We start from the raw sequence: 15175 nt of genomic DNA, 5'->3' as shown, positions 1-15175 counted from the left end.
CCTCCCTCCTTCCTTCTTTCCCTCCCCCCCCCTCTCTCTCTCTCTCTCTCTCTCTCTCTCTCTCTCTCTCTCGCTCGAACTCACATAACATTCCTTTACCCGTTCGCACACCCATCCCGGAATAAGAAAGAAGAACATACTTGCACAGGTCGAAGATGATCTGTTCCAGCACCAACATGGGTCCAGTGCTGCCCAGGATGTTCAGCGGCTGACCGGCGAACAGCGCGAACACGATACTGGACACTGCGCCCGCGAACACACACTCCATCACACCCTGCAACGACATAGTTTTAAATATGTAAGATAAGTATAGCCAAGTGCATCTGTGAAGCACTGCAATCACCTTCGGAGGCGAAGCCCAGCCAAATCATCTAAATAGAAATTACACAATGGTTTCTGCGGTTTTTTCAAAGCTTTATACCACCTTTTACCATATAGGGAAATTAAAAATGACGCCCTTGGCCATAAAAGGAACATAAATTGCAATCAAAAAGTGTCCTAAAGTCGGGGGTAACACCCGGGAACACGCCCCGAATGGTTTAACCGTGAGGGCGTTAAACAACATTTATCATCATGAGGCAGATACGCACCATGTAGTTGCCGGTGCCCTGGCCCAGCAGAGCGCCGAAGGTGACGTTGTTGGTGAGGGTGGCGAGGAAGATGAAGAGCGTGGCGGGAAGACACTGGATGTGGATGGCGTCCTTGAAGTCACTGGCGTAGAAAGGGATTTTCCGCTTGATGTCCGCAAACAGCCCGGCTAAAGGCCTGCAACAAACAGCACGTGAAGCATTAGGCTGGTGGTACGTTTTTCAGTCAAATTAGAACCTTTATTATTGACAAAACAAACGTTCTGATTACCTACCGTTCTTGTTTTTTTGATTCTGAATTTTGGAACGTTAGCAGTCTATCTGGTTTTGAATTTTTTTTCTAAAGCAAATAAACAATGGCGACTGCACGTGAGAGCGAACAACAAAAAGTCCAAAAAGCACTGTACTCGCCGTTATTTGTTCCGTGTTCGTCATTTTAACGTGAGTACAGTGCTTTTTGGTCTTCTTTTTTTTCTAAGTCAAATTAGTTGACCAATGCATGCCCGAGAGAGAAACAAAGGGACGTTAAAACTATCTTAATAAAAACAACAAGTGCACGTAAGACTTTTGTGAAACCAGTCTCCTGGCAACTGTGGGTATATCGAAGAAGCATCAAACGTTTATTGTTACGTTATTTTGCTAGAATGTATATGTATTTGATGTTATGTTAAATAGTATGTTTTTATTCATTGTTAATATGTAAAGCGCGGAGGGCATATATTACTGTGGTTCGCGCTATATAAGCTGTCATTAGTATTATTACTATTACTATTATTATTATCAACATTTGTGCCACAACCATACTCTAGCACCGCAAAACCTGTGTTTAAAACTTGACCAAGATGTGTGTGAATCACTTACCGACAGCTCATCAGGAGATCAGGGTCATCGTGATTGTCGTGAGAGTCATCATCGCCGTGTTTCCTTTTCATCAGGTCCGCCATGGAGTCTGTCTTCCTCATTTCCTGCAAACACACACATAAACACGTGGACTTTGGTACTCTACACGTGAACAAAATTAATAGACACACCAAACTGACGGAGGACTGCAGTAAAACGTTCGTACGTTGAATCGAATTATCTGTCAATGGAGTTAGTAGTGTATTCAATTCTATTCCATTCCATGTCATTCCATTCCATTCCATTCCATTCCACTCAATTCAATTAATTTCATTTCAAATCAAAATAATTCAACTCAATTCAATTCAGTCTAATTCAATTCCATTCCGTTCCATTCCATTCAATTCAAATCGATTTAATTCAATTATCAACTTTACTTAACTTAAATTAAATCAAATTAAATTAGATTAAATTAAATTAAATTAAATCAAATTAAATTAAATTAAATTCTGTTCAATTCAATTCAATTCAATTCAATTCTATTGAAAACAAAATTATTATATGAATTTGACACACACAGAAACCTGTCATTTGGCTCGTACACAAAGATAACATCACGTACAAATCATAGCCCAGTACTCACGCACCTTCACCCCATACACTCACTTAAAAAAAAAATCAGTAAACATTTATTGTAAGAATCACAAATTCAAAGCACATACATGTATAACTCATACCAAAAAAAACTCCCTTTCTCATCTCCCGTAAACACGCACATAATATATACATTGATTTTGGTACTGAAGATGTTCAAAATCGACCCGCAAAACCGACGCAGAGTTGTAGCGAAGGGCATACGCTCGTAAGTTCAATCGATTTCAATGAGTCCACATTTTCCGTCAAAGTGGTCCTTATTTCTCATCTCGCCTAAGCACACACGTACGTACTTTCATTGAATGAATTTGATTACAGCAACAGCACGTACTACACATGAGGCGATGCATGAGCTATTTCCACGATGACAGGGATGTGACCTACCTGGGAGGGAACCTTGGTGGGGGGCTCCAGCCTGATCTTAGGGTCCCACTCGCCAGGGGGCAGCACTGTCGTCTGCTCCATGAACTCATCAACACCGGCCACGATGTCGCCAACACTCCTCGCCTTGTAGGCCACCTCGCGGAAAATCTGTACGGGGGCAATAGTCATTCAGTCATTAGTCATTTAACGTAGGTATGCATGTCTTGAATGCACAGCAACATACAGTATAGTAACACATGAAACAGAGAGGGGTGGAGGGCAATAATCACGGGGGGAAACTGTCCTGGGTGAGGGGAGGAGGAGAGGAGGAGGCAGTTGTGGAGGATGGTAGTATTGCATGTCTCGGCTCCCCTACCCCCTTCCCCCTCAACAAAACAACAATAATAGTGCCACCGATACCGTTGTCAATATGTCGTTCACAACAACAACACCACCACCAACAACAACAACAACAAACACCATCTATCACGACAGTTGGACCTGGACAAAATCATTATGAGATGCAGTGAAAAACAAAAGTATTTCTGTACGCTGGCAGCTTTCACCACCACCACCACCACCACCAACAACAACAAGACCACGACGACAGTAACAACGATGAAATCAACAGGAACACCGCCACCAGCTACAACACAACACACACAACACTCACTTCATCCACCATCATGTTAGCAATGCAACGACCCACCACCAACACCAACAAGACCACGACGACATTAACAACACCGAAGAGGACTACGATGATGGAAGCATCATCAACACCGCCACCATAAACACAACACACACAACACTCACCTCATCCACCATCATGGTAGCAATGCAGCGACCCACCACCAACACCAACAAGACCACGACGACAGTAACAACACCGATGAGGACTACGATGATGGAAGCACCATCAACACCGCCACCATAAACACAACACTCACCTCATCCACCATCATGGTAGCAATGCAGCGACCCATCTCCTTCAGATGGACCTCCGAGTCCTTAGGTCCCAGGACGAAGATGACGAAGCGGGTGGGTAGGGGCACCTCGGAGATGCCTCCCAGTTCACGGGCGTCGTTGAGACGCATGAAGCCCACCAGACCCACGTCAAGGTCCTCCAGCTCGCCCACCATGATGTTGCAGGCTTCCGCGCCCTTGGGGATCTTCCTCAGGAAGCGTTCGTTCAGCTGCTGCAATAGTCAATGTGAGCAAGATGGGTCACGCAGTACTTGGATGATGTTTCTCCTTGGAGGTGTTCATTGCGCGTTATACCAAGTTCTTTGGCCTAACGACATCGGTTACGTGTGTGTTGTTGTGCTTCGCTGTCCGAAACTTGTTTGTGTGTTGAGCTTCTTGCAATTTTTGGAGGATCAAACCCTCGTTCAGCTGTTCCAAATTTCAACATTAGAAAGATGGAACAGTCAAAACTTCCGTAATGCTAGTTGTGTACTGGAAACCCAACGAGGCGGTAAGCTCTTGTATGTCATGTTCATAAAAATAAAATGTAACGTTGCATATTTGCTGCACAGCACAATTAGGAGAGATAAAGAGAGGATGCATCACATACTATACGAAAGAACAGCAAAGGACTATTTCAAAAAGTAGGGGATTCCGTTAAAAAAAGAACGGAGAAAACGTAGCATAATAGACTGAAGGCTAGCTTTCAACTGGAACAGAGTTGTTTCGATGGAGGCAGGGGCCAGTATGCAAGAATCGAGGAAGGAGACTTTATTCCGGGGTAAACTATAATACCCTCAATGCAGTTTAACCAGGACAAAAGTATCTAAACTTGACTCCTGCATATACCGGCCCTGAGAAAAAAACCACCACAACTAAAATGTAGACGTCAGCAGAGACAGTCTTTCGCATGCATGTATAGAAGTTACGCGTTTTCACATTGGAAACCATTCAGGAAATCCCAGCAGTGGAAAGAGATGTGAGCATGGAGCAGGCGTATACAAAAGTGTTTCGTGTTAACATAAATCAATCAATCAATCAATCAATCAATCAATCAATCTTCTTCTTCTTCTTCTTGGCGTTTGCAGAGGTTACACGATCAGTCCAGCACTGGTGATAAATGTCGTTTTCTCCAACTCCTGTCGACTGCCGTATAGTTTGGTCTGCAAGGGAGTTGGTGACGGCCACACTTCTTTTCGTTCCTCATCTAGTAAGGGACATCGCTGTAAGATGTGTTCCGCTGTTTGGTCTTCTTGACCGCAGGCACAGGTTGGTGATGGCGCCAGCTTGAACTTTCGGTTCATGTGAGCATTGAGCCTGTTGTGGCCAGTACGCAGCCTGATGAGGTTGACTTGCTGCTCTCTGGACATTGTGTGGTAGTCATCTCTGTTTGTCCGGGTGGCGGATAGGGGAACGGTCTTCAGATATGGAGATCAGCCGCTTGCGGCCGCGGACCAAACTGGCGGTGTTTCCTACCAGGGCGGAGTGGGGTAGCAGGCGGCACTGCTTCCCCCTTTGAAATGCTCCATCGTCCATTGATGGGACTCATCTAATGCGATTAACGGCGCATTAAAACCCTAGCTCCGGGTGGGATCCCGGCAAATCCTCCCCCCTGTGCTCTCAGGGTAGGACGTACGGGCCATGAGCTAAGGGTGAGGTAACCCCGACAGAAAACCCCGAATGCTGAAGACGGAGGACCCGGGCCGCACGGCGCATTCTAACAAACCACGGGTACACGCGCTTACGCAAATGATGAATCAATCAATCAATCAATCAATCAATAAAAAAATAAAAAATAAAATAAAATAAATAAATACATACATACATACATGCATACATACATACATACATACATACATACATACTTACATACATACATAAATACATAAATAAATAAATAAATAAATAAAATAAATAAATAAATAAAGTAGTCATGCGGTATTGTTTAGATCAGACGGAAGTAGTTTTGAGAGATAAGACCTGAAGACGTGCAAGGCTCGGGATGCAAAGTAGATGCAGGATCCAAATATAAAGAAAAGACAAAGTACTTTATATATTCATGAATAAAAAGCGTGTCATTCCTGACAGTAGGACCGGGTGCACGTACCTTCTTGGTGCTTGCCTGGTCACTGTCCATGCTCTCCAGAGACAACTCGCTACCAAAGTGAGACGACAAGCTGATGGCACTGTTCACCTTGTTCAGGGAGGCCTCGGAGCCCAACTCTGTCCAGTGCACAACACAATAGAGGTCACAAAATGCACGTGATACTCGCTGTTTCTTCAGTTTACAGGTCTCACTTGCTTAGTTACAGTCACACACATAGTAAGTGTGTGTGTGTGTGTGTTGTGTGTGTGTGCGTGCGTGCGTGTGTGCGTGCGTGCGTGCGTGCGTGCGAGCGTGCGTGCGTAGATGCGTCAGTGTTTACGTGTGTGTGTATGTGTGTGTTTGTTTGTGTGTGGAACAGCAGTTAGACACATAAAAGGGTGGGTTGGTTGGTTCGTTGTATACGTTGTTCATGTCCCTTCGACCGATTTGGCTATTCAAGACCGATACAATTTCGTTTCCTTTCTAACAAATAACGGGTGACAGTCAGATGCGAGGTAAGCAAACGGTCAACAAACTGCAAACGCGCCATCAACTGTCTCACTAAACCCAACTTACTTCCTTTCCCCTTCTACAGATCCCCTTATCGTCCGCCAAATCAGATATCAGACATGAGACAACAGAAAGTTGAAAAATACTGAAATCATGAAAATTCTACTAAAAACAACAAAATGCAATAAAAACCGTTAAAACATACCTAAATTTAAAATTCGGAGAAAAAAAAAACCCACCCTACCCAACCCTCCAACAACAACAAAATTAAAACAGTGCAGAAAAATAGACGATAATGAAACTGAAAAGAAACAAAAATAAAATATGAGAGAGAGAAAGAAAGAGAGAGAGAGAGAGAGAGAGAGAGAGAGAGATTGTCTTAGCATCGAGCCAAATGTGCCAACTGACTGGTTGGTAAGCTGGTCTTTCACTTTGGTCACATGCTTTACAGTTGTCACATGCAATGTCAGTGCCTTCTTTCCATTTGACCCGTACCTTATAACATCTATATATACCCTAATATTTTCTCAACGGATTTGCACGAATCTCGAGAATGACCCCTGGGACCTTCAAAAATACGGAATTCAGTATAAATACTGAGAAGTCTCATCACTGAGATATTATATTGCATTTTCAGACCACGTGTATGCGCTAGCTTCGCTTGTTGTGCTCCGTTTATAATGCGAAATCACAAATCTTGAAGGGTAGGTAATGGGAACGTTTATTATTGATGTGTTTTGGATGATTGTATGGGCGGGGGTGTAGCTCAGTCGGTAGCGCGCTGGATTTGTATCCAGTTGGCCGCTGCCAGCATGAGTTCGTCCCCACGTTCGGCGAGAGATTTATTTCTCAGAGTCAACTTTGCGTGCAGACTCTCCTCGGTGTCCGAACACCACCCCCCCCCCCCCCCCCCCCCCGTGTGTACACGCAAGCACAAGACCAAGTGCGCACGATAAAGATCCTGTAATCCATGTCAGAGTTCGGTGGGTTATAGAAACACGAAAATACCCAGCATGCTTCCTCCGAAAACGGCGTATGGCTGCCTAAGTGGCGGGGTAAAAAACGGTCATACACGTAAAATTCCACTCGTGCAAAAAACACGAGTGTACGTGGGAGTTTCAGCCCACGAACGCAGAAGAAGAAGAAGAAGAAGAAGGATGAGTGTATGCTGCATTGTTATCTGTAATTTTCTGAACAAAATTGCTCAGTTGTGCATCTATTGCATGGTATAGTCCATAAGAAGAGAATGTGTTGCTGTACGTTTATTGTTACGTTATTTTTGTTAGAATGTATATATATGTATTTGATGTTTAAATAGTATGGTTTTTATTCATAGTTAATAATTTGTTTATGTAAAGCGCGGAGAGCACAGTTCACTGTGGTTCGCGCTATATAAGCTCTCATTATTAGTATTATTATTAAAGCAACTTACGGTTCTTCCTCTTGTCCTCGGGCCGGCCCTTTTCGTGGCGATGACGGTGATTGATGAGCATGACGTTCTTCAGGTACTGGCGCTTCATCGGGTTCAGCTGCCCCTTCTCCACCCAGCTCTCGATGAACTTGTCTGCACACAGTGTGGATGAAATAGGTCAGCTGTCAAGTCAAAGTCAAATTTTTATTTTTTTTTATTTCTAGAAACCCCATGGGGGTACATGAAAAAAATTTACAAAAATACAAAAAAATACAAGAACAATAAAGAGAGGAATGCATGGTTGTTCCATCAATATATACACATAAACTAGTTTCGTTGAAAAAAATAAAAAATAAAATAACTTGTTTTACAATGTGGAAATCAAATCTCCAAAATAATCGTTCTCGTTTATTCCTGTGTAACATTACGTGGGAATAAAGAACCGTACCATCAGCTGTCTAAATCATTATTATTAATTTTTTTTCCCTATCAACACCTGTTTGAAATTCTTTTGAAATACCTTTTATCAAGTGAATTAAATTTAACAATAATTTTTTTATTTGTTGTTGAAAATAAAAGTTGAAATTTTATTACATTTGGATTTTTTCGATACTTGAGTGGGATACATTTTTGTCTTAATTCGTTAAAGAAGCTGCAGTTAAACACATAGTGGAATTCGTCACCAATATCGCCATTATTGCACTTTGTACACACTCTTTCCTTCTGTATTATATTTATAAATCTTCCTGTCTTGTGGTTTAGCGTTCTAAAGCGCAAAAATATTATTCCTAAATTGTGTGGTAGTACTCTTAAATAATTTTCGAACATAAATGTCTGTTTGTAAAGCCGATAATTATAAAACATCTCACTGTAATTTAAATCGGAAAACCACATCTGTACATATTGGTCTTTCAAACATTGTAATGTTTTTAGTTTGAACGACGCAAGACGAAAGTCGAAAGACGCAACACATAACAGGGCCTGACCTAAGTACGTTGAGGGGGGGGGGGGGGGGGGTGGTTCCCAAAAGTGTTAGGGGTACATTAGTTGAGGGTGCAAAGCACCCGAACCTACTAGGGGGGTCCGGGGGCATGACCCCCCGTAACATTTTAGAAATCTAGATTAAAATATGTGACCCTCCACCACGAAATGAGTCGCATGTCACCTTTGCATGATTTTCATATTTTTACATTTTCCTATAGAGTTTTTTATGCTCTATCCAGTGGTGAAACCCGTTTTAGAAAAGAGCGAAAACTGTTTGAGTTATAAGCCTGTGACTAAGGTGACCGTCACACTGTTACCAGACACTCCCCGGACTTATATTAAGCCTAGCGCAGAACCGCGCGAGGTGACATGCGACTCATTTCGTGGTGGAGGGTCACATATGTGCAATCTGGCGCATTCTGGGAGTATTTGTCATGAGTATTTTTTTAATATATATATTTTTTTTTGTACCCTTGGAGGGGGTACATGGTCAGGCCAGGGGGGGTGTCCTGGCAACAGGAACCCCCCCCCCCCCCCTGGATCCGGCCCTGTATAAAACGGGTAGTAGTCGTGTATAGATAGCTTCTTTGGAGGCTAATGTCTCTTCTCCACCCATCTCTTCATGAACGTGTCTGCAAACAGTGCAGATAAAATAGGCCAGCTGTCGTAAGACTGAACACATAAAACAGATATTAGCCGTTTACAGAAAGCTTTATTGACCTTTCTTCCACTTACGCACATGTCCGCAAGCTGATCATTATTGTCACCTTCTACATTTTCGGTAATTGGGTTTGTGAACGTTCCCCTTTAAACTGTAGAAGATAGACAAAGTAGTTGATAGAGTGTTTGATAAATTCAACAGGGGAAGGAAGGGGGTGAGATAAAGCTACTCACCGACGGCTTGGGACAGGGAGTAGCATTCCTGGTCAACGAGGAAGGCAGATTCCTGGAAGGCCTTGCGAAACTCCAGCATGTGATGGAGAGAAAGGGAGGCAACGTGAGGCTTGGACCACCGCTTACCGCCCTCTTCCACCACCTCCTCGTACTTCACCCATCTGAAATATAAAGGAGTCGATAATCAAATTGTTAGTTCCATGTGGAGAACTGTTGACAAAGTTCGGTAAAACGGGTTCCTGTATGTTAAAAACTCCGCCCATCACCCACGTAAGGAATGGTTTCTGCTTGGAAACCTGGTTTTAATTGACTTGATGTAAACTGACGAATGCTTTAGTCATTAAACACGAGCACAGAACGATGGTTTCGAAACGCTCAATGATGACCACTAAAACACCATACAGTAAGAACACGAGGCTGCTATAGTGGACGATAGTTTGACGGAGTTGTGCTCGTCAAGATATGCATCCTTTTATGCAATAACACACGTAAGGTTATCAACAACGGGGGTACAATCCTAATTTGCTGATAAAAGGTGTAGCCAATTCAGCGGTTGACTTTTGACAGTTACAATCTCTGTACCAATGAGAGATCCATCTCGAGAGACGGCAAGAACGCCAACGCCAAACATCGCTGAGTAATCTCACTGCAGTTGAAAACACTACTCAGCTACAATTATTTCTTATCTATTTATAAAGCCTGTAGGTAGAAACACATAACAGAAATTAAACAGAAGAACAATGTGGGGCTGCTTGTCAAAAAGGCAATACACGCTCTCGCCACAGTTACTTTCAGATACTACGAGCGTACAGTGCAACCCCCCTTTAAAGACCTCGAAATATTTTAGAAATTAAGGTCTTAAAAAGGAGGGAGTCATAAAATGGGGGTTCATTTACAGAGGTTAGGAACAGGAAGTCTTCTTCTTCTTCTTCTTCTGCGTTCGTGGGCTGAAACTCCCACGTACACTCGTGTTTTTTGCACGAGTGGAATTTTACGTGTATGACCGTTTTTTACCCCGCCATTTAGGCAACCATACGCCGTTTTCGGAGGAAGCATGCTGGGTATTTTCGTGTTTCTATAACCCACCGAACTCTGACATGGATTACAGGATCTTTTTTGTGCGCACTTGGTCTTGTGCTTGCGTGTACACACGGGGGTGTTCGGACACCGAGGAGAGTCAGTCTGCACACAAAGTTGACTCTGAGAAATAAATCTCTCGCCGAACGTGGGGACGAACTCACGCTGACAGCGGCCAACTGGATACAAATCCAGCGCGCTACCGACTGAGCTACATCCCCGCCCACAGGAAGTGTGAAAAAGCAAGGTCATAAACGGGGGAGGGGGGAGGTCTTAAAATTCGGGGGGTCTTAAAAGGGATTCCACTGTTATGCAGCGTGTCTGTGAACAAGAACACAGAAGTAAGCCCAAACAAACGTCTGAGGGTTGTATGTCACACAAACAGTGCGCACTCTCGCCACAGTTACTACCAGATAATAAAACATCATGCCTGTGAACAAGAACACAACCGCAACACGGTGGCCTAGTGGTAAGGCGTCCGCCCAGTGAGCGGGAGGTCGTGGGTTCGAACCCCGGCCGGGTCATACATAAGACTTTAAAATTGGCAATCTAGTGGCTGCTCCGCCTGGCGTCTGGCATTATGGGGTTAGTGCTAGGACTCGTTGGTCCGGTGTCAGAATAATGTGACTGGGTGAGACATGAAGCCTGTGCTGCGACTTCTGTCTTGTGTGTGGCGCACGTTAAATGTCAAAGCAGCACCGCCCTGATATCACACTTCGTTAAGCAAACAAACAAACAAACAAACTAGAACACAGAAGTAAAGCCAAACAAACATCTGAGGGTCCAGATAATAAAACAGCATGCCTGTGAACAAGAACATAGAAGTAAAACCAAACAAACGTCTGAGGGTCCAGATAATAAAACAGCATGCCTGTGAACAAGAACATAGAAGTAAAACCAAACAAACGTCTGAGGGTCCAGATAATAAAACATCATGCCTGTGAACAAGAACACAGAAGTAAAACCAAACAAACGTCTGAGGGTCCAGATAATAAAACATCATGCCCGTGAACAAGAACATAGAAGTAAAACCAAAAACACGTCTGAGGGTCCAGATAATAAAACATCATGCCTGTGAACAAGAACACAGAAGTAAAACCAAAAAAACGTCTGAGGGTCCAGATAATAAAACATCATGCCTGTGAACAAGAACACAGAAGTAAAACCAAAAACACGTCTGAGGGTCCAGATAATAAAACATCATGCCTGTGAACAAGAACACAGAAGAAAAACCCAAAAAAACGTCTGAGGGTCCAGATAATAAAACATCATGCCTGTGAACAAGAACACAGAAGTAAAACCAAAAACACGCCTGAGGGTCCAGATAATAAAACATCATGCCTGTGAACAAGAACACAGAAGAAAAACCAAAAAAACGTCTGAGGGTCCAGATAATAAAACATCATGCCTGTGAACAAGAACACAGAAATAAAACCAAACAAACGTCTGAGGGTCCAGATAATAAAACATCATGCCTGTGAACAAGAACACAGAAATAAAACCAAACAAACGTCTGAGGGTCCAGATAATAAAACAGCATGCCTGTGAACAAGAACATAGAAGTAAAACCAAAAAAACGTCTGAGGGTCCAGATAATAAAACAGCATGCCTGTGAACAAGAACACAGAAGTAAAACCAAACAACAGTCTGGGACTGCTTGTCACACAAACCTGGCGCACTCTCGCCACTCCAAAGCCTCTCCACGTCCCTTGAGGAGATCCATCTCACAGAAGACATGGCGCGTCTTGTACTTGGGGGACTTGACGCCCCTAATCAGGTCCTGCACGTTCTTGGACGGGTCGTAGGAAGGGTCCCCGATGGAGCCTGTCGGATAGCAAGAAAGCCACAGTTAAGAGTTTTGTTCTTCAAGGATATGCGTTTACTCAGCTTTTGTGTAGAAATCGACGGCAACGTTTTGGGAAACTTGAAATACATGTGTATTCTGCTTTTCACAGCATGACGGCAACGTTTTCGGCAACTTGAATTAAGTTTGTGTTCAGCTTTTCACAGCATTACCTGTGGTGGTTTAAACAAAACTATACAGCCGACTATCCCGTTCTCATTGACAGGAGGGGGATACTAGTGCTGGAACACAATGATTGTTCTCAAAGTAGCAACCATACATAAAGGCCTAAGAGTCTGGTGTTTAGTTTAAAACAAAAAGGCTAGAATGTTTGACTCCAGATTTGGACTTTGGATTTTGAAACTCTGAATGTTCATCGCAAAATACAGATTGCACAAAAAGCAAACTACATCAACTGAGCATCAAAACGCGTTGTTATTCTAATATGAATATAAATAGTGCAGAAAGTTGTCTCCTCCACATCTTCAACTAAGTTTTATTCAGCCTTGTTTCTTTTACCAAGTTCCAGATATTATGAAAAAAAAGGTCATTCAATGTAATCCCAAATGTTCACGTTTGTAACACACATCAAGATTTAAACGTGTTCATACAAATACAAGAAAGAGAAGTATGCTGCATGCGCTTCTAATTGGAGTGGCAAGCAAATCTGAAGACACAGAACATTGAACAATAATCATTTAACCTAATGAAGGTAACAACATTCCGTAATAACTAATTAAAAACAACCTCTCTCCAAATACATCTTACGCCACATAAAGTTACTTTTACATTTTAGCCATGAAAAGCAAACATCATTAGGAACAATTATAGCTTAGTTTTTCATTTTTGCCATGAAAAGCGAACATCATCGGGAAAAAATCATTTTTACAAAAACATTTAGTTATTGTAAAACCTACGTTCGTACATAAAAAAATTCTATACAAAAAAGATAGCTTAAAGTTTGTAAAACGTTTAGTATTCGTCGCAAAGTTCGAATTATCGCTTTTTTTCCCTCAATGTTTTTAAGATTAAACAAAATTGCTACAGCGAGACTCCGTCGTTGTAAACGAGCTGCAACTTGAAAATCACAATGCTTAGAGGAGTTCAATATCAACTAACAAGAGCAAATAAAATGTGAATATTTGACACCACGTGTGCTGAAAATGTATACAAAGCATTTGGGTAAGAACCAGATATGTTAGTGATTGTGTAAAAAAACCCAGGTTAATACCCAAGTAAAAGAAAAGAAGAAAATAACAAATAAATGCTATGCATACACATCTGGGCAAGACTAGGACATTTGTTGAATGTTAATACCAAATTCAAAAAGGGGCATACACAACAAATGCTCAGGTAATATAATACTAAAAGAAGTACACATCAGTCAATATCAAGAAGAAAGTATGTTAGTATTGTTGGTTCTACACCCTACCATCCGCAGTGATCAATCTCAGAGTAGTTTCAAAAACATGAAGATGAAGAATATAAGACGTAATGGAATCATTTGTCAATGAAAACTGCAGCTATTCAGGCGATTTATATGCTTGTTTGTTTGTTTGTTTGTGTGTTTGCCTACTTGTTTGGTGTTTTTTGTGTCTCTTGTTTTCGTTTTCTAATAGCATATGCATGTATATAAGTATATGTCAAGTAGCAGAGTCTATTTTGGAAGAAGTGAAATGTAAAAATACGTAATAAGAGAAAATGGTGTTAAAAAAGAGTATGCGAACAAAAACGTTAGCAACAAAAGGTTAGTGTGTGCAAAATATTAAACAAGTATATACTGCTGAACTCTGGCATTTTATGTTATACATGTACCAGAAAATTCCAAACAGTATGCCAGAACCGAAATTAAAAAAAATCGATTAAAGAAAACAAAATGAACAATACACATACACGGAAATAATTTAGCGGTAAACGTTAACAACGTAGGCAATCGGCAAACACGTTTACACTCCAATATATGCATTGAAACAGAGCATGTCATTGAAGCGATGAAAAATTGGTAAACTAAGTTTGCTCCGCATGCACTCAGATCATATGATCATGTTGAACTCCTTAGAACCAGAAGTGATCCTACAACAAAACAGAACTTTAACTGAACCTCAAACAAAATACGAGAACCAGAAATGCTCCCAAACCGCAAGGTTACATCAGGAACATCAGAACCCACCTGAAATGTGTGTACACACTTATGTATACACATGATACTCCAACAAATAACACACCGCTACATAAATTTATAAAGTACTATTAGAGGGCGTATGCCAGGAAGTGCGCAAACTAAAATTCCATTTTGAAGCAGAAAAAAATGAGTGTTTTCAGTGCACAGTCAAAACCATACTGTGCATACAAACTAGCGTCAGTTTAGGAGGACACGGATCAAAATTAGAAGCATATTACAACAGATGTATATCATGAATAGGTTATGTTAAACATAGATCTATGATTTCGAGGGATTTACGTTAATGTGTTAATGACGACACATTGGGGAACGAATACATAATGTGTGAGATACTTTGGGACGGGATCACAACAGTTATGTGCAAGCTACTGCGTCAACTACGGGAGTTAAGCAGCTCTTCGGGTGATAACTCCACCATGTTAGTCAGAGCCTCATTGAGATTATCTCCCCTCCTTACCATGACCGTCATCGGCGTCACCTACAGTGGGCCGATCTGGTTTTGAAGGCATGCGGACGTTGAGATACATCGAAGAACTTTTCCGCAACACTGAAAAAATTATCAGACCACTTATACAAAGCGACACCGCCCTGATATGGCCCTTCGTGGTCGGCTGGGCGTTAAGCAAACAAACAAACAAACAAACAAAGCGACTGCAGTTGTGTTTTGTCTCCAAGCGTTATGTGTGTTGATACTTTTCAAACAAAAAGCATGTTTGATTATTTATTAATTACAAAAACAAATATCTTCTTTGAGGCCGGATCTACAGAACTTAGTAGT

General features: G+C 41.9%; 1 protein-coding gene across 2 annotated transcripts in view; it reads right to left on the bottom strand.

Moving 5' to 3' along the window:
- LOC138981842 (electrogenic sodium bicarbonate cotransporter 1-like) overlaps positions 1-14941 on the bottom strand; it is a 34682-nt gene extending 19741 nt beyond the window's left edge. Inside the window, exons 1-10 of one of the 2 annotated variants that reach the window (XM_070354943.1) lie at positions 14855-14941; positions 12043-12196; positions 9296-9456; positions 7439-7570; positions 5518-5633; positions 3395-3643; positions 2466-2612; positions 1449-1552; positions 591-765; positions 141-274 (exon numbers count right to left, since the gene is read on the bottom strand). In XM_070354943.1, coding sequence (XP_070211044.1) covers positions 141-274; positions 591-765; positions 1449-1552; positions 2466-2612; positions 3395-3643; positions 5518-5633; positions 7439-7570; positions 9296-9456; positions 12043-12196; positions 14855-14924 — 1442 coding nt within the window. In that variant the 5' untranslated portion in view covers positions 14925-14941. The remainder of the gene's footprint in view (positions 1-140; positions 275-590; positions 766-1448; positions 1553-2465; positions 2613-3394; positions 3644-5517; positions 5634-7438; positions 7571-9295; positions 9457-12042; positions 12197-14854) is intronic. The other variant, XM_070354944.1, reaches the window with a different exon arrangement.
- Positions 14942-15175: the final 234 nt, after the last annotated feature.

The sequence above is a fragment of the Littorina saxatilis genome, linkage group LG12 (assembly GCF_037325665.1).
Source record: "Littorina saxatilis isolate snail1 linkage group LG12, US_GU_Lsax_2.0, whole genome shotgun sequence".
In the NCBI taxonomy this organism is placed as follows: domain Eukaryota; kingdom Metazoa; phylum Mollusca; class Gastropoda; order Littorinimorpha; family Littorinidae; genus Littorina; species Littorina saxatilis.
The sequence above is the reverse complement of the archived record's forward strand: the minus strand, read 5'-3'. Positions and strand labels throughout refer to the sequence as shown.